The 19,828-nt window shown below is 44.6% G+C and overlaps 2 protein-coding genes across 2 annotated transcripts in view; one reads left to right on the plus strand and one right to left on the minus strand.

Annotated features, from left to right (window-relative positions):
- Positions 1-10,054, plus strand: part of LOC104946733 (ral GTPase-activating protein subunit alpha-2-like) — a gene marked incomplete at its 5' end in the record, with an annotated part of 43,758 nt that extends 33,704 nt beyond the window's left edge. The window contains 2 exons of the mRNA XM_010772617.1: positions 3,714-3,835; positions 7,448-10,054. Coding sequence (XP_010770919.1) covers positions 3,714-3,835; positions 7,448-7,605 — 280 coding nt within the window. The remainder of the gene's footprint in view (positions 1-3,713; positions 3,836-7,447) is intronic.
- Positions 10,055-11,609: 1,555 nt separating this feature from the next.
- LOC104946716 (insulinoma-associated protein 1b-like) lies at positions 11,610-14,334 on the minus strand. The gene has a single exon (XM_010772590.1). The coding sequence runs from the start codon at positions 14,052-14,054 to the stop codon at positions 12,615-12,617; it is 1,440 nt and encodes a 479-aa protein (XP_010770892.1). The 5' UTR covers positions 14,055-14,334; the 3' UTR covers positions 11,610-12,614.
- Between the last annotated feature and the right edge of the window lie 5,494 nt (positions 14,335-19,828).

Genomic DNA, 19,828 nt, shown 5'->3' on the forward strand with positions numbered 1-19,828 from the left:
ATCTCTTGCCATCTGGACAGCATGCATGCATATGTATACATACGTGCACACACCCACAGATACATATGCATGTACACGTAGGCCAACTCAGATACACATGCACATATGCTTTCACAGGTTTCACGTTGTTGGATTCTGACTCTGAGGGTGCTTTTTCGGCCATACAACACCTTTTTGTTCTATGCCATTTTAGCTGCATTGTGTGTGTTTTTGCATAATGCATTTACATCTACACTAAGAAACAACATGCTGGCCATAAGTCACTTCCTTTGTCCTCCAAAAAAGAGAGGGCATGCAGGGGATATGGCATACTATGACCACTAAAACAAACTATCCCAAATGTGTTGTATTTAATAGATTAGATTTGTACTTTTCTTTAAACCATAAAAATCCCTCCCTACTCTCAAAGCCCTTTCCACATCCTCCATGTCTCTAGACATAAAATCCCCTAACTAAAGTTGTTTCACATTAACTCTGATGTTTTTTTATTTCTCGTTACTATCCCAATGTTTGCCACGCTCCATAGGCATTACATTGGTTTCCCTCTCTTCTCCCTAATAGGAATGCAACGGCTTGGAACGTAGGGGTTCCTTGGAAATTCCCAAAGTGGTGCAACACGCTCTCCTCCAATACTCGGGCTTGTCTTGCTTGTCCGCCTAGTTCAGCTGTAAATGACAGTTATCTCACGGGTGACTTAAGTTGCAGTCCATCTGTGGAAATGTAGACCTGTCTGCATTTTCCTTTTTATATATTTCATCCCTAGCTTTATGAGGATTTTTATAGCACATAATATAGAGTAGCTTGATGCGATATAGAGAAATAGTCGTAATCTAAAAAAGGCAGACTAACATTTTGTATTTTGTGATCCATATTCTCAGAGAAGCTTGTCTCAACATGATGCTGATCACCATCATAGCTGCAGCTTTCCCCCCAAAACTAGGTCAGTGTCCGCAGGTTTGGTGTCCATGACATGGGCATAGTCTTTGCGTCACTGTTCTGGACGTGTCCGTTGATTAAGTTACTGCGCATAGGCAGCCGCATCTGTGCATATACAGCGGAACAAGCTGTGCCTGTGGCTTAGTAATTAGAGACGAGCAGAAAGGTGAGGGAGTGCGGGAGGCAAGATTACCCCTCGCTGTGCATCAGCTCTGATTTCTGTGCTGCAATTTTTTTTTTTACTCACAGATAGCTCCGTACATTTACTTAAGTGAGCTGATTATGGCTCTCGCTTTCACTCGTCTCCAAAATACCTTTTATTAGTCTCCCTAACCGTCTGTCTTTCTCCCCGGCAGCCTGTGGCTCTATATTTTCTCTCGTCTCTTGATAATTCTAGCCTCCCTTGATTTTATTCTTTGAAGTTTTTTTAATAATTTGTCACCCACTATAATCCATTTGACTTGGATGGAGGGCAGCGGAAGGAAGTAGTGGAGGAGAGGCGTGTGTCAGAGTCAGCGAGAGCGTCTGCTCCAGCTGGAGTCAATATTTGCTTTAGGAATCTCAATAACAGGCCTCCAGTCATCTGCATCTCTGATAATGGACAGCCATATGGCCATGTTGACCCACGCTGTGCCGAGGTTCTCTTTCTCTCTTCTCGTCCTCCCTTCTCTTTCATTTGCTCACTTACTTCTAACTTCTCTAATTTCCTTTCATTAAGTGCTACTATATTTTGTCTTCCACTTATCACCTATTTGGGCACATGTTGCTATTTTTTACAAACATCCTTTCTCTGTGTCTGTCATCCATAAAAGCCTGAATATGACCCACCACACAGAGCTTTGACCCAAGTTACCATGGCAGCAGAGACTGGGATGCCCACTCTTGTCCAATACTGTTTCCAGCAAGTGACAGAAAACAGTGACGTTGCATGCCTGGTTGTGACCGGAAGACAGATATAGAGCTTGAGAGGCTTTTACTCAACATTATTCTCTTAAATGGAGATCCTGGCCAGGTCTTTCCATTCCTCTTCTCCTTACTTAAGGCAGGAAATATGAGCTTTTATTTTTTGGATTTTTTGGAGTTCTGTCCTCACAAACATCCAAAAAATGTACCTTTATGTAACCTTGGGACCCCTCGACTATCTATCTTACGCTGATTAAGCTTCTTGGGCAACAGCCAATATTTCTGGTTGGGATCCGGAATTGTAGACGACGCATACGAAATAAATTGTTGCCATTTGACTTTCAGTTCATTTTTAAACAAATCAGAACATCACCATCAGACGATATCCCATCGTGTTCCAAAACCTTGGACAATGCATCCTGCCTCTTTTGTTCCAGATTGATCAAAACTGCTTAGACTACAATCAAAAACCTTAGCGTTTTCAACACCAAAAACTTGTCCCACTTGATATGCAGCTAACTGTTTTTAGATAATTGTAATTATTTGGTGTGTAGGGTGTGGTACGGGACAGCACTTCCATCTTGCTCTCTATTTTCCCCATCCTTTGTCCAGGACTGCCCTCTGTCCATCCCTGTCTGTCCCTGAGCAGCTTGGCCTGCGTCCCCTCTGGTGCCTCCCGGCTCAGGTGCCCGTCACCCTGCCTTTGCCACGGTTCCCTCAAAGCCATTGGTCATGGCTGCTTTGGCCCCTGCTGTGGCGGCATGTGCCCACAGCAGGCCCCTCGCCCAGTCACTGTCGCGTCCTATCTATCTAACCCAGACCCCAGCCCCTCGGCCCAGTCCAGCCTATCTCAGCTCAGCCTGGTTCAGCCTTGGCGTCAGCAACAGCCCAGTGCCACTCCACCCTGGCAGTGGTAATGAGATGAGGGGGAGGGGGCTCTGTGCAGAGCGACTTGAGTTGTGTGAGAGTGAGTATGCATGTGTTTGACAAGCAATTTGTGAGGTGTCTTCTATCAAAGAAAAATGGCCACAACAGACAGCCGTGAGAATAATCTGGCTCATTGTCAAACACACTCACACACTGTTAAATCTCAAAAGTGCTTACTATCATTAAGCCATCAGACAGACCTTTTCACTCCAGTAGTTCCCTGCACCATATTTTACCCAACACTTGCCTCCATTCCACAACAGACTTACGATTAATCTATGATAATGATATGATAATGGCCACCTGAATGTTTTCCAACCTCATCCGGCAGCCATTTTGCAGGCCTATATATATTTATTTATTTATTTATTAATTTAAGCTTTCCCATTTCAAATCCGGCCATCCATCCTGCATGCTGGTTGCCCAGGCTCCAGTCACTGCTTGTCACTCTGAATTTCAAATGGCTCCAATTTTCCCCCTGATGGCACGGAGAAGTGGCAGGCAGCACATCGGGGAGGGAGGTCCTAGACATGCTGCCTGCAGCAGGGGTTCTATTAGAGAGAAGAGAGGCACGAGAGGGGGAGAGGAGAGGTTTGGAGCATCAAGCCAGCAGTCATGTATTCTTTCTCTCTTTTTTTATGATTATTTTTGAGACTGCATTCTCATTTGGGGCTGTGTGTCATGGCTGATTGTTCCCTCTTCGCTTCTGGCTGGGTTGCTGATGGTGGAGCTGCCCTGCCTCTCGCTCTCAGCACATGTATATGCAGCGCGCCACTGAAAATATGTGATGTGTTACTGTGGCTATGATAACTGGCAAGATGTGCAGAATGATGTTCTGAAATGTGATTATTCTGAGGTTTAATTACTTTGAAAGGCTAACTCTGTATTGCTACCTTTTTCTTCTCCAACATGCCATCATATTTTGTGCCTTAACGAGAACTAACCAGCTATGAGGAGCGGGCGCTCTACCTGGAGGCCATTGTTCAGAACCACAGAGAGGTCATGACCTTCGAAGATTTTGCCTCACAGGTCTTCTCCCCCTCTCCTGGCTATCCAATGAGTGGGACAGGTGAGAAACTACCCAAACTGCACCTCTGTTCTCCCTTAGGTTTTTTCTATTCCATGTTTTTGCCCCCTTCCATCAGGTTCTCCATCCCAGTCCTTCATCACATTTGTGCGTTATCCCTTCTTTTACCTTTCTTAATTGCCTCTTTTTTTCTGCTCTACAACACACCTGTTTTCCATCCTTGCCTCCTCCACCCTCCCTCATCTCCAATGTTCCTCCTCGCCTACGTGCGCTGATGAATATCAAACGACGGGCCCGGCCTCTTCATGCTATCCGACTGACTTCAAACGCTCTGCCTTCTCCACTTCCTCAAGCCCCACTCACACTACTTTTTTCATCCCTTCTTGTTTCCAAACTGCATATTTTCCGTGCAATTACTTTCCTATGAATATAAGCAGCCTTGTTAAATGGCGGCCGCACTGTGTGTGTGTGTGTGTGTGTGTGTGTGTGTGTGTGTGTGTGTGTGTGTGTGTGTGTGTGTATCCATCTGCCTGTGAGTCCATCCTGCTCTTGCTCCCATTGCTGCCACTAACATGTCATCCATGCTCCATGACAGCGTGCAGGCGTTGGCCGGGGATGGTTTGGGACATGGAGTACCCCTGGGCCAAACTGGACTGTAAGACTCTGCCTGCTTCCTCCTCACTAGGCATGACGCCCAGCCACAGCCCCCCAACATCCATTCATTAAAATGATTGTGAACCCCGCCATCATCAAATCACTATGTGGGCTGCGCTTGATTGAGCCAATTTTTGAAAGAAAAAATGGCCCAAGTTCAGATTCTGCATGCTAATGGATAAAAGTAGTTGTATTTTAACCATTTTAACCTCCACCCTCTACTCCTCTCGTAACATATTTGGCTTGTCAGTTAACTCCATGACCCTGAATGCAATCTCACTCTTACCATGCAACTTCAGACCAGCATCATGGCGTCCTGCATGAGCTACTCCATCTGCCATACTAACTGTATCCACAGTGCTCTGCCCTTGTTGTGTTTCACCTGCACTGCTCCGTTTTGTATTGTGTTGTGATGTTGTCTGTGTTTTAACCTTAATGACTAACTGCACATAAGAAACATTTCTTTTTAGTGGATAAAACCTTTTTAAACCCCTAGCATCTTTTACACTCCCACACTAACCCTCTTTAATGGTAACAGTGGTGCAAATTGTTTCTGTTGTTGCCATGTGAACTGCCCACCATTTATGGTTTGGATTTCAAAATCTTCTTGATTTTGAAATATGTGAATTGGACAGATTCAACAGGCACTGGCAGAAAATATCCTTGAAGGTATCTTCAGAATAAAAAATGGCACTTGTTGATTAACTCATCGCCGTAAAAACATTTAACCTTGTGTGACTTTGGAAACCTTCCTGTGATGACTAACCTCGACGCCACACAAGCTGTCTGAGTCTCCCTCAGATCACTGACCTTTCAGCGTTGTGTTGTGTTCTGCTGCACTGTGGTATGGTGTCTCACATGATGCTCTACTCTGTTTTTCCCCTTTTTAGATTAAAAATATAAAGGTCCAAAAACGGTTTATGGCGCAGGTAAGCCCCGAGTCGGACCTGAAGCTCGCTTCCGTCCAGCGGCCTACCTACCCCTTCGCTCGATCACTCATCCTGGCTGTTCCCCCCTCCCTCTCTTCTTTTTCTCCATCCAGCACTAACCAAGCTTTATTTACTGAGTGCTCTGACAAAGGGGTAAAGGGACAGAGAAACCAGGCTGTTTATTTGGGGGGTGTCCTACTGTTTAGGCCAGGCTGGTAATTGAAAGTGATGCACGGTGGGGACAATTAGCACCTGACTAAGTAGCAGCATGAACAATAAGGCTACACTTCTGGCCCTCGCTTCTGCATGTGGCGCGCCTTTATCTCTTACCCCAGCAAACACTTTTCTCTTTCCTTTCTTTCCCCCCAATCCCTCCACCCCCCTTATTTCCTCCTGTTGGAGTGTGCCTGTTTGCCTGGGGCAGACTGAGACTAACACCTGCCGCACTGGAAGATGTCTTTGTCATCTAAAGCCTTGTTTGAGCTGCTGCAGAGGGGACCAATGGGATAGCAGGGCCATTTAAAGACCCTCTTTGTTTTCTTTCTCTCTCCCTTATTCCTCCCATGTGAAATGAACCTCACTGTAAGGCAGATTGGGCTAAGCAAGGAGCGGAAATGCTGAGTTAAAATGACCATAATGATACATTAGCCTCTTCTTGATCTGGGTTATTTTTTTTTCAAGCGGTATCTTACTATGAAAATGAATTCTTACATAAGGCCATACAGTGAAGAACATCAATTAACCGATGCAGTCGCAGTCATTAAGTGCCACAGTGGGAGTGATGACTGTTTAGTGCAGCATGTTTTAATGGCCGCTAAACGAAAAGGGAAGTCTGTTGAGTGGGTGGTGAACTGTACCGCACTATTGTCAGTGTGTATTGGCTGTAATAGGTGGTTGACTTCCTCCTGTCTATCATATGTTTTCGCAGTACATGCAGATGGAGTTAAGCCCACAAAGTGCACTGTAGGAATGAGTAGAAGAATACGGGAATGCAGGAATTATTCCGTCCATCAGGCCAGCCTATTTTCCTCTCTTTTTTTGCCAAGCCAGACCCTTTTTTTATATTCATATGCAGATTTGAGAATCCATGTTCGGACCCCCCTCGCCTCCCCTCTAGCCGTTCACAATACACACACCCTATGTTTCATCCATAGCCCAGCCCTCCTCTCCCAGTGAGCGCGGCCCTGGATGCTGCCGGTGGCCACTGTGCTGCTGAGTGTCTGTTACTCCAGCCATCTGCCGTTCCTTTTAGCCGCTGCAACTTGAGATGGCTCTGAAAAATGGCAGGAAATAAAAGGATAGGAAAGAAAATAGGCAACCAGATGCCACCTCCACAAAGCAGAAAAGTTGTTTAAACTCGAGGCATGGGGGCCAAAGGGGGGTGGGGGGGCTGACAGGCAGCAGGTCTGGGTTTGGTCAGGGGCACACTGAGGAAGTCCGGGCGACGTTCACAATACTTGATTGTCCCCCCCATGCCCACCTCCCGGCCCATTACTTCTTGCTGTCCCCTTATCTGTGAAGTTTCTTTATAAAAAGGACAGTACTTAACAATGGGAAGGCTCCACATGTTCACAACAAGAGCATAATGTGCAATTTTATTTCCATTCAAAGCATTTTGCTGTCACACTGTGAACTGAATACTTTTTTTTTTACCCTTAGCTACAAAGGTTGCCTCGTTTTTTATGTCATTTAAGCATCTGGAAGCTCTGTATTCGGAAGAAAGGCGCCTTCTCTTTTAACAAGCTTTGCTTTCCCACAGCATGTGAAAGAAGCATGTTATCTCTAAAATATTTGAAATCACTTTCTCATATCTTAATTTGAATGGCTTAATGGGTGAAACAAACTCAAATCTCAGCACTTTGACAGTTTGAATTGTACGTTTTGGTGAATGTCGGTGAAAAAAAAACCTAGGCGATCTTGTTTGTGGGAGCAGCCAAATGCATGGCAAAGCATGCTGGGATAAAACAGCAATCACACAACCTGATGAACCCCACTGCCATGCCTAACTCTGTCTCATCTATTGTTGTCCTTTTCTTCCTGTCCACAATCTCTCCCTCCATTTCTCTCCCAGGCTCCTTCACCGGCAGCGTGAGCACAGAATCCGGAAACAACGCAGGACCAACGGACCCCGTGGACCAGGTTTCTCCCACAATGCCCCGTGCCACGAAGAACCGAGTGTCCGGAAAGCTCCGCCGGTCAGCCAGCGCTATAAGCAAATCCTCCAACTGAGCTCTTCATCCCGTCCCCTTTTCCCCACCCGAGTGCAGCCTTTAATCTTTCTCTCAAAGAGCCTCACACACCCAGCCATGACTGCAAGTGTTTCTTGGCGTGTACTGTTTTTCTTTGTTTTATTTTGTGTCATATAAACATGTAACTGGAGCATAATGCAATTTTTTAATTTAAGTGGCAATCATTGATTTTCGTTGATACATTTCTATTTGTTGTGGTGTTTAACTGCTTAATCGAGATGGATGTGACTACGCTATTTATGTTCACCCTGGTGGTTTCAGCATAAGGATCTGCAGCATAGGAAGACTTGAATGAGAAGTCGTGAAAGGAACCTGTGATAAAAAGAAATGTCATTTTTATTCTCATGTTTCTAGTGTTGTCTCTATGCACTGGAGAGTAAGACGTTCTTACTATGTTAAGGGAAAGGGAGACTGCTTCACCCTGTTTCTGTATCTCATCTGTCTCAATGTGACAAAGCACTGAAGGACACCGCTGTAAACGGCATCATGCTAGAACTGCACAAATGTTGGGATCCATTTATAAATATGTTTGCCTTTTTTTACCTCCTCCCGCACCTGCCGCAACCTTTCTGCTGGGTCAAAGATTGCCACTGGGGACAGGAAGTTGCTCTTAAGGACCAGTGTGGACCATGTTCATGGACTTCCATACACTGAAAAAGGAAGAAAGAAACACTGATGCATGGGGATAGCCTCCCCAGGACTGTCCGTGCTCCCTGCACTACCACACATACTTTCTGAGTCCCTGCAGGACGTGCAGTCAGGAGGATTTTTAATTGTCTTCAACCCAGAGTGGACAATCAATGACGTCTTTTCTAACTGGAGCTTAATAGAAAATCTGTTTGGGGTTGTGTTGTTTTTTTTACCCTTCTAATTTTCATTTTTAAATGAATTCCGATGGATTGTGTCATGATTTGATTTATGCAACTCTGCTGAAACGAGAAAAGACTGCGTTTGTAATTGTTTTCTGATGTCGTTAACTTGGGCTCATGTCCGGTAATTGAATAAGTTCCTCCTGTCTCTTTCCTCAGCTATCAGTTTCCCCTGTCCTGTGAAGCGAACGCATCGACATTCCAACGTTTATTTTTTGCACTGTCATTGATTTACCTAGCATTTGAATGTTTCTCTTTGTTCTTGGATGTAAATTGCTTTACATTTTATTTGCTAGATTTATATTAGAAAGGAACTATTTGATGTTGTATTGTATTATCTGTTCATGTGCTGTTTTAGAGGAAATATGCCGCCAGAGCCTCAGGTGAATCTTAAGTCCATGCACTGGTGTGTTTGAGTGTGTGTATGAGTGTGTGAGTTTCAGAGGGAGCTTCTCACAGTGCCTGTGTTATGTCTGTCCTCTAACATGCTGTCCAACACCACCTATCCTCCCCGTAATCACATTTTAGTTTATCTTCTTTTGTGACACAAACCATAGACACCCTGCATCACATCTCCATCATTAGTTAGTAGTCTAAAACAAAGCCCCCCCCCTCCCTCTCTTTGTCTCTAAAGGTCAGCGTCTTGTGCTTCCCACAACAAAAACAGCAGCAGATGGCTTTGTGGGGTTCTCTCTTTTAGTCTTTATTACAGGTGGTGCACTGCTCCATCCCTGAATAGGAGTCAAGGAGGCACCTCCACTTTCCCATGATCCTCCGCCCTCGCCCACATCGCCTCCCAAGAGAGGGGTGGGTGTTCTGGGTTTAGGTGGCATGCCTGAGCTGAACTCTAGCAGCCTTCCTAGCAACAGCCGGGCCGGCGCTCACTTCTCCAACCTGCCCGCTCGGGGTAGTCATGGCAGCCAGGTGTTCCACACACACACACACCCCCTCAGAGGGCTCCACCCAAGCTGCAACTCTATCCCCATCTGTTGCACTACTATGCCTTACTTTCCCCCCATCGCTCTCCTGTCTGTTGTCTTTACTAACCTGACATGTCGTCTCCTTTTGTTTGGGTTGATACATATTTCTTTTTTGAAGAATGTATAAATATAAACCCCCCCCCCACTTGAAGGAACCGCCCAGGATGCTGATCTTAAAGATTGTAGTTTATTAGCAGATGTCTTTAGAAAGGGGTCTGTGCTCCCCCTTTGGTGGTTTAGTTGGCTGGAGATGTTAGTTTTGGACCAAGATAAGGATTGTGTGTCTTATAAACGTGAGGGAAATGAACTAGTGTGTTAGCCCTAGTATGTTTTTTTCTCTCTTTCTTCTCGTTTTAGAAAAATCCTTGTACATTGTGTCAAATTTGAAGGCTCGAGCTCCTTCCGAATATAAATATATGAATGCCTGTAATATAATCTTTGTATAAGAGAAAGAGGAAAAAAAGCTTGAAGATTTCATCATTACTTGTCAACATATCAAACTGTTTTTAACGACCGAATTCCTGCTATCTTTATTAGAAATGTGAAAATTGAAACATTTCATTAAATCAATTTGAAATTCTACGTTTCTTTGTGCCTTTTTCCCCCCTCCTAACAACACATCAAATAATTGTGTAACCTCGGATTTAGCAGAGTGGGCCAGAGTGTGTGTGCTGACATGATGGTGCTGTTACCATGGGCTCTCTGACCCTGGCCCAGGCGTGCTAGCAGCAGCAGGAGGGTAACCTGACCCCCCTCCCATCTGTCTCCCCTGCTGCTCAGCAGGCTGGCATAATGGAGGCTCACCAGGAGGTACAGGTGCATCGGCTGCAGCACCTAGACTGCAGCCCTGCCTCGCCTGGGTCATATGAAGACTCAGGAAAAGCACTTGACCGTAATTGGAGCCCTGAAACTGTGTGAGAGAAAGGGTAAGAAAGAAGCTGATAATGTTAGCTCATTTTCACCATGCTCAGCGCTGTTTGCCTCAGTCATTGACCCCGAGAGAGTTTATGAAGCAGGGTCTGGGTGTCCCAGGCTGATTGTTACTACCAGATTGTCTTTTTTCATGTGTTACACTGCTGACTGTAGTCTATTTTCACACGTATCTCTGTCTGGATGTACTGTCACTGATGCCCTAAGGGGGAGTGACAGTCATTTAAAACATGGTTTTATTCTTTTTTTTTGTCTGAGAAGGCTGTAGTGTTTTAATAAGCAGGAAAGTCTTTATAGGAAAAAGGAGATTTTTGTAATCTTTTCAAAAAATAAGGCAAGTTATACCATGAGTAATAATACTCTGAGGTGAACCCAGTGCTGACAGTATGTCTCTGTAAGTCTGAAGAGGAGGCTGTGTGCTAAATTACAACTGAATTAATGCCTTACAGGTTCTGGAGGTCATATATGAAGCCCACTGAGCCCGGATGTGCCCTAAATCAGCACACATCGAACTGCATATGAGTCTTCCAGAGAAGACAGATGTTTTACTGCTCCAGAGGTGAGTTTGATCCGCCACCTCTTTGTCCTCCTGTCATGTCCTGACATGGTATTAAGGAGGGGATTTATGATTAGGCCCTAAGTGCTTCTCTGTGGCAGCGAAACGGCCTCTATTGAGCCACTATGATTCACTGCGAGTCAGCCTGGAGAACGGGGAATCGAAGGCAAAGGTTTGGCCGGGGGGGATCCTGAGGTTTCTTTTCCTGTTGGGGACGAGTAAAAAGAGTTGCACCGTTTTGGAGTGGGACCCGATGTGAGAGGGATGGCAAAGTTTTACGCACATGGTTTCATTGTGGGTTCTAAAATTATAACCAAAAAGTCAGAGGGCTTTTTCCAACATCTCATACTTTAATATATACATAATATACATATGATAAATTAATAGTTTCTACCTGTATTAATTTAGATAATAATCTTAGCATTATTAGCCTATATGAAGCTTTTTGGAAATAATTTTCCAGACTTCCCTCAAGAAAAAACCCACCACGGATATTCTATAAAAGATCATCAAACTTATCATGTCAGCATAACCAAATTCCCACCAGTAATATGAAGTATTCGTTAATTACCACCATGTACTTATTTCCACTCTGTCTGAGAAAGTTCAACCACCTTGAGACACGTGTCCTTTTGAAAATATTTTTATTTCGATAGACAACAACGATGTACACATACAATCAAAGCGCTATAAAAGCCAACATTTAAGAAAAATAACTTGTCCTTAAAAAAGATTGCATCTAAGGTAAGAGCTTTACGTTTGTTTTTTTTACAAGAGCTGTGGGGATTGAGGATTAAAACCCGACCCACGACAATTAGCACAACTCGTGAATTTGACCCCAAAAAAACAAAAAAAACAAAAATCAAAAAACATTTTGGCTATACGACATGTAAACTGCCAGAACGATTCACAGAAGAGATCACAACAAACACAACAATAAGTTACATAACATAATTTGAATAAATAAATAAATAAACAAACATATGATGAAAAATATTGCAACAATCTTCCATAATAATAATAATAATAATAAAATATGTGCCAGCATTCAAAATTAATACAGTCTATGTTGACTTTTTTTAAGGCAGTTATACAGCGGGATTTGGATGTGTATTTAGGCTATGTCGGACTAGGCTTATACTAAAGGCATTTGTGGTTCTACTAAACAGGGAATGTCTCAGTCACTCTCTTTTTCCCACCAATACGAAGTCATTCCCAAACTAGCCTAAAGCTACAGTGATAGTGAATTCAAAAGGCTTTGATGGGGAAAAGGATTTCTGAGAATGTTAAGACATTTCTTAGGTCTAGAAGCTATCATTGAACACATGTGCTGTCCTAGAAAAATACCCTTTAACAGTCAAACTAACGCTTTGTATTCTTTTTTTTCTTCTTGATAAACTACGTTGAGAAAGAAAATCTCAAAATAGGCCTATAAGTAGTTCAAATATAGAGAGAAGCATTGAACAATCACTGATTGGCATGGAAAAGACACCTCATTAAACACCACTTAAACATCAAACCGGCTGCCTTTCATTGGCCTAAAGTTATGGCAGTGAGCATCTCAAACTCTTATTTTTTAACCCCAAAGCCACTTTTTTTGTTTCTCCTTTTTTTAAGTTATCCCCCCTTCAAAGGCACAAGTGTAGTGTTGTCTCTAACAGGCGGGGCGCACCGGCATTTGGAGTAGGATCACCTGCCTGTTCTCCGAGGGGTGGCACTTGTTTATGTGCCTGGTGAGCCCCGGCGAGCTGTAGAGAGTGGCGGGGCAGTATTTGCACGGGTAAATCTGGGAGGAGTGCATGAGGCGCAGGTGTCTCTCCTGGCCGGCCCTGCTGGTGAAACTCTCCCCGCACACCGGGCACAGCAGGCAGTCCGCCGGGCTCAGGTTGAGGGGGCTTTGGTTTGTGGCTTCCTCTGAGGATGATAATGATGATGAAGATGATGCTGAAGAGGAGGGTAAGACCGGAGCCTGCTCTGCCGGGCGGTCGCCGGTTTTAAACCCGTGCTCCTCCAGCACTTTCTTTTGCAAGGCCTGGTGTGCCAAGATGTGTTTTCTTAGGTATGCCTGTCGCTTAAACCTCTTCCCGCAGTACTGGCAGTCATAGGTGCCATCTTCAGAGCCCGACTCGGACAGACCTGGACTCGGGGTGTCTCTGTCACTCATGTCTTTGGCTTCGTCGCTGACTGACTTGACACCCATGGGTGGCATTTTGGCCGTTTCATGTTTGATGGCCTGTGGCATGGCAGGTGCTCCGGTGGTCCGGGGTTTGTGCCAGCGGCGGTGAGAGGCGAGGTTAGCCGGGCAGCTGAACATCTTATCGCACTCGGGACACCGGTACTCGACCCTGACGATGCGGGAGCACTTGTGCTGAGCCAGAGAGAATGGATCTTCATACGCCTCCTTGCACAGCTGACACACAAACTCCCCCAGAGGCTTGTTCCCCACGGAAGACGACCTCGGCTTCATCTCCAGCGGCCCCTCTTTGATTTTGAGACCAAGCACGGGAGAAGTCGTCATCTCGTCTTCGAAGTTGAGTTTTCTGATGGCTTTGGGTTTCTTGGAGGCGGGCTTAGATTTACGTTCTGTACCGTCAGCTGCGGGTCTTTTGGTGGCGACCCGGCTGCTCGGTACCGGGAGGCTGCTGGTGGTGCCGCTGCGGCTGCTGTTGCTGGTTCCGATCTTCAGGTCGACCGGAGCGAACATGAGCTGGTCCAGGCCGGAGAGGGAGGCAGGTGTGGGGAATGACTCGGCAGAAATAGGCGAGCCCAGATTGAAACTTCGCTCGAAATATCCCCTGTCGTGCTCCTTGCTGATGGGCCGGGTGGGGCTGTAGATCGCTTGGCACACCGACTCCGGGTTGCCGAACAGCACCGGCTTCTCCAGTCTTGGCACTGGCGCGTAAGCTGTTGTGAAATCTGGAGAGGCTGCGGCGCGCTCCGGACTGGATGCCACAGACATCGGCGGGGAGGGATCCACATAACTCGGCAAGGCAGCTGGGGTGGGATGCTCCTGGTAGTCATCTTCGTCCGACCGAGTCCTGTAGGAAACATGTGTAGATTTCCTGTTTCTTTTTACCAGGAATCCTTTGGGCATCTTGGCGAGTATGAGAGGAAAGGCACTTCGGGGAGGTGGGTGAAGTCTCGAGTATCCAGGTTTGTTAAAAATATGGCAACACTAGAAGCTTCTGGGACTTTATCTCCCCAGTATATCGATTCTTCTGTTGCTGAAATGTTTTCGTCTCCAAGGCATAGCTCCACTCTTTTTATGCCGGAATGATGCTATTGTTCTCGCCCCCCCTGTTGCAGCATCCCCGACCAATCGGATGAAACCAACATCCCAGTGGATTTGATTGTGGGAGGGCTTACAGCCTGGGTTTGGTGGATTTCGTTGGAGGATGTGCAGATAGCTTAGCAGATGTACTGGCGGTTTATTACATTAATGTGTGCGCTCAGCCCCTCCCCGACAGAGGCACACGCCGGGACCCTCCTCCTTTTACGGTCTGATGGGCCCCTATACAAATGCACACGTGCCACGGCTTTGTGGCTCTCCTCTGGGGGGCCCGGAGCTGCGAAAGGAAATGTCCGTCACTGCCACGATCATCACAATTTAGAATTAAGACGGGGATAAGACAAGCTTGGTTAAATACAAACCAAAAGCTGTGTTTCTTTCAAGTTCTGCTGTGATGAGGTTCAGAGAAGCATAATGGACACAACTGTAACACCAGATTCTCCGAATTCCAGCTTGTTTCAACCTCCACTCGGTTCACAGTTGTTTATTTTGTATACCCATGCTCCTCTTTTACGCACGACCTTTGCACACATTGCAGGCCTCCCAACAAACCAGATAAGCAAGATTTTATAGACCTTTATTTTATTATGCCTTAAATAAACACTATGGATGGAGTGTTTCTTTATTTTAGGGCACGTGTCTGCGTAGTTTAACTCGCTATATAAATCAGACATCTCGCTGCATACATAAGTAATAAGAAGGCCCTCTGGTCTTTGTGCACAATAGCCACGTCTGCCCGTGCTTGGATTTCCTCGTCTCTCTTTTTTTCGTTTGAAAGGCAAATTGACCTCTTAACTGTGAAACAGGACTCACGACCAATCTGGCCCACAGCTAGGCGCGTGCTGGGCGGAATCAGAGCTGCAGACAAAGAAGGCCGCAGCCGAGGCTTGTGCCGCAAAAATGCTGCACATAACAGGGAAGCTGCTGTTGTTGCTGGAGGGAACTGTTGTTTGGGCAAATATGTGCTGTGTTGAGGACGTGAATTGTTGATTTGTAGGCTTATTTTGCTGAAAGAAGCGATTTAATGTTAAAGTCTGCATTGCATCCTATAAACAAGCATACATGTTTGTTATACTCCAATAATTTATTAAAACAAATCTCCGTTTCTATAAAACGCCCTCATTATGCAGTCTGCTGTTTGCCTAACAAAGACAACTTTTTTTACGACAAAATGTGGCCTACTTCTTTACCAGCTCCCCCATGGTTTCTGTGCATACCTCATATATTGTGTATTTGTCTTTTCTCCCTCTCGTTATAATGGCTAAATGTAGGCTGCAGTGCGCCACTTGGCAGAGAGTGCATTCTTTTTCCTTTCACTCGGCAGACCAGGGAGGAATTAATCTCCATCGTCGTACATTGTTCTCCTCATTTGCATAAAGCTGCAGTATGACCAAGTCAAATAATTACACAATCGGCTCTGAGCCGCAGGCCTGCGCCTTCTTTCAATAGGTCTCTGTGTGCCCGTGCCTTCTCACCTGCCTGAACGCACACCGTTATTTTGGTGAGGTAAAATGACAGAAGTCGAGAAAACATTTTAGAAACGTTTTAAAGATAGACATAAAACTAAACATAAACTTTTCAATGTTTTGATTCAAGTTGAACTCATTTTTAAGTATCGAAAATCATTTAGTGTACTTATTTTTTAATACGTTTTGTAACAGTTTTTTTGTTTTATGGCTTCACAAACTCGCCTAATTAAATGTACTTTATAATATAACTCCAAACTTTCCCCTGACTTTGTCCCCCTCTCTTCTGCTACTTGTTGTTCTTTCTCTCTGCACATCTATTAGTCGTGGTTTGTTGGGAGTACAAGCTTTGATGGCATTTTAACTAGTTCCTCTTTCCCCTATGATAATTTCTGTGGGGCGCGTGGGCCGGTGTGCTGGTCTTGGCTATAAAGGCGCATGCGCGTGTTTGATCAGTGGCGCGTGCTGCTCTGGCGGACGGGAAGCATAGGCGCCTCATTAGCATACAGCTGCAGCCGCTCTAATGCAGGCCCAACTTCAGCCTCATAAACCTTATGGCATGCTGCACCGTTTATAATATTCCTCTCATATTCCACCTGCATGTAGCCCATACTCTTAATATCATAGCTATTAGATTAGGCCTATATGATTAAAGTTTAAAATAATAAGTATTGTTTTTAATGTTTTAGTTTCATGTAAAAGTATGTTTTTTGGTGCTGGTTTTTTTAACTTTCCCCACAGTCACTTTAAAAAAGCTTCCTAGAGTAATGTAGGCCTGATTTGATGATTTGAACCTGAGTTCACGGATTAACTGTAAAATAGAAGTTTGAGTTAAAGACTGATCTGTTTCTGACCTTCTAGCTTCAGAGCCTTGTTCTTACTTTATTGCACCACCTACAGGAAGAAACATGAATTCCGAGAGCAGACTGAAAAGTTTTCCTTCAGTATTCAAGGCATTTTACTCCGATCTTTTTGCTGACATCCCAGCATGATTCTGTCAAACATTAACAGCGTTACCCAGGGAGCAGTGGAGCATTTTGGTTGTTTCCCAACAATTGGATTAGCTCTATTCTCGCCATACATGTACAGAAAGCTCCTGTACTTCCCAGATGAATGATTGGCTCCATGTGCTTTGCCAATTTGACAGTGCAACAGGACATGACTGTAATTGGTGCTCACTACATGGCCACCTTCAATGCATTGTCAATCAATTATTGTAATGGATTAGCTGAGGTCCTATTCTGGCTGCCTGTAATCTGATAGAGGGCTCTTTCAGCACCATGGAGAGAGCCAGCGAGGGACCCAGATTTAATCAGGCTGGCTGTGGACGCAGCACAGCCTCGGCTCGAGCCTTTGTCCCTGAAACTGAGAGCAGGCGGTCAACAACAACAGAACAATGACACAGTAGAACAAAAGTGGCAGAGTTTAATGAAGTGATTGGTTTTTAAATATAGTTGTAATGGGCTTGTCCAAAACACATTTCAACTATTTCTACAGGGGCATGGTGACTCAGTTCTGCTGTTATCTTCTATTCTCTTAAGTTACTATGGCAGATATCTTTATGACTCTACTTTCTCATTAGTGTGAATGAATCTTCATATAGTAAGATATTTATCTCAGCTTTGGGTTAACTATAATATATTGTTTGTTACCTCTGCTAAGGAGGTTATGATTGTGAATAGGGTTAGATTCAGTGTTATTTGTCTGTCTGTCTGTCAGCAGAATAATGGAAACAACTGGATAGGTGTAGCATGGGACTAGGCAGAATCCATTTCATTTTGGAGCTGATCCGGGGGCGGATACATTCAATATGTTTAACTTACAGAAAAGAGGCCTTGGCAGAACAATGGAGCGCCTCTGCTGTTGTTCTGTCAGAACAATTCACTGCTTGGCATTGTAATACATTGCCATAAACAAGAAAGGTTTGAGTACAGTTGAAAAAAGTGTATGGGAATTTAATCAAGATGATTCATGGTTACGGTGAAAAGCTTTATCCAGCATTGTACACATGTTTTCTACTGAATTGTGTGCCGCCTTTGGGTCACACAGTCTTGATTTCCACTGACTGGTTTCTTACAGAAAACAGATAACGTTGCAGTCACTGTAAAAATACAACAGAGCAACAAAAGTGAACAGTTTGCAGCGAGCCTCTAGAAATGAAGTCTGACTGTAGCATCCAGGAGATCAATGGGGGAAATTGGCTGTTTGGCCATGAGAAGCACACAGAGGTCAGTGTCTAGACTTTAAAGTGTACTTTAGAAAGATGCCCATGAGACCAGGTTACTATCAAAAGCCCTGTAAAGTGGTGTATCTCTGAGCTTATGACTAATGGAACTTGGTGTTGACTGGGAATGTCCCTGATGTCATTTTGACAATGACGCTGATGGCTTCATGTCATTAATGAAAAGGTATTGTGGAGCGGGCAAATATAATGTTCTCTTTGCATTATACAATGCATTGCAAAAGAGTATGAAATGCCACATCAATGATTTCAAAAAGGTTGCTAATGACCCCGGGGAAAACCATAGATTGTTCTATTGGTTAAATCTCATGTAATGTGTGCACAGACACGTGAACAAATGCTTCAAAGGCACAACAACAGATTATCTTTTCTCATGTAGAGCCTCTTATTGAACAGAGGTCTTCCTGCATATCAGTAGCTTAGAGTCCCAGGGGCATGTTTAGCTCTAATTTAACCATCAAAAAACATCAGAGTGTCTCTCAATAATCTCCGCAGTCCATTGGTTGTTTGGGGTGGAGTCCCCTGTCAGTAAGCATGCCCTGGAATGTTAAACACTAATTCACCTCTGAGCTGTGGAGGTGGATAAAGTGATTGTTCTATCTGGGAGCTGATTAAAACGGCTCGGGCCCTGCTTCTCCCCTCTGCGCTCACCTCTGACGTCCACCACATTCATTTCGGTATTCATGAGCGGATGAGAAAGTGCAGGCAGAGCGGCTGCCGTATTACAGATAATAAGGCCAGCGGGCACCACATTCGCTGCCACAGGTTTCCCCCTGCCCCGGCTCATTCAATTACTTCACAAGAGTCCTCTGAGGCGCAGCTGCACTATGGGGGTGAAGAGGAGTAAATTGAGGTACATTCATGTAGACACACACGAGAGCACGCACACACTGCACAGATACAATGGAGTGGAGGAGGCACACACACACGCTGTAGCAAGACAAGCCAGCATATAAAGGATTTTACTGACAGGCGTTTGGCTTAACAACCAATACATTTCTCACACAAGTACACAACAGAAAGGAAAAAAAAGGTCCATCCTCTGTTGCTCGCTGGCTCCCTGAAGATGTAATGATATTGATAATGGATTCTCTGAGAAAAATGAAATCAGGGCCATTGCTCATAGACTCCATGTATGAGGTCACCATTATCTTGATGAAAGTGTAGACAGCAGCTGTATTATCTAGGAGCATGAACGATGGATTCTGGCAGACCTAATGGGCCATATCCTTTATCTATTGACATATGGAGCTACACACTGGTCGTGTTGCTCATACCCTTTAACTATTAGTCAGCTTTTCTCACTAATTCATACATAAGATACATTGCTAAGCTTTTCATGCAGAATCGTCTTGTTCCCCTAATTAATATGCACAATGTTATATTTTAAACACTGGCTCTGACTGTGGAAGGTTGTCTACTGAGCGTGATCTCTCTGGAGAAGGCTGGTTGCTGTCCATGGTTCTGAACTTCTGCCCTGGAGTTTACATTGGCAGCTGCCCCTTTGTCGTGCCTCGGGCTCTATAAAAGACACAGGGCCAGTGGGAAATACAAGTTGGTGCCCTCTGAGTGGCTTTAAGCGCCTGAGTGATGCGATTCTGTCATTGTGACTCACATGAATGGAAATGTGTCCTTTTAAATAGGTTTGTTCGTACATTCTGTTGATGAAGAGTAGTTTTCCATTTGGGGGAAATATGCTTATTTGCAATAGATTTGTTAAAAACGCTTCCACTTAAAGTGGACCTATCATACTATATTTGAATAATATATTGTAGGGCCATACCTATACAAAACATGTCTGTGAAGTGTTTTTTTCAAAATACCAAACAGATTATGCATTTTAGCCATGCCTCATTTTGCTCTATTTGCTG

Source organism: Notothenia coriiceps, unplaced genomic scaffold, assembly GCF_000735185.1.
Source record: "Notothenia coriiceps isolate Sejong01 unplaced genomic scaffold, NC01 NC01_scaffold00011474, whole genome shotgun sequence".
Lineage (NCBI taxonomy): Eukaryota > Metazoa > Chordata > Actinopteri > Perciformes > Nototheniidae > Notothenia > Notothenia coriiceps.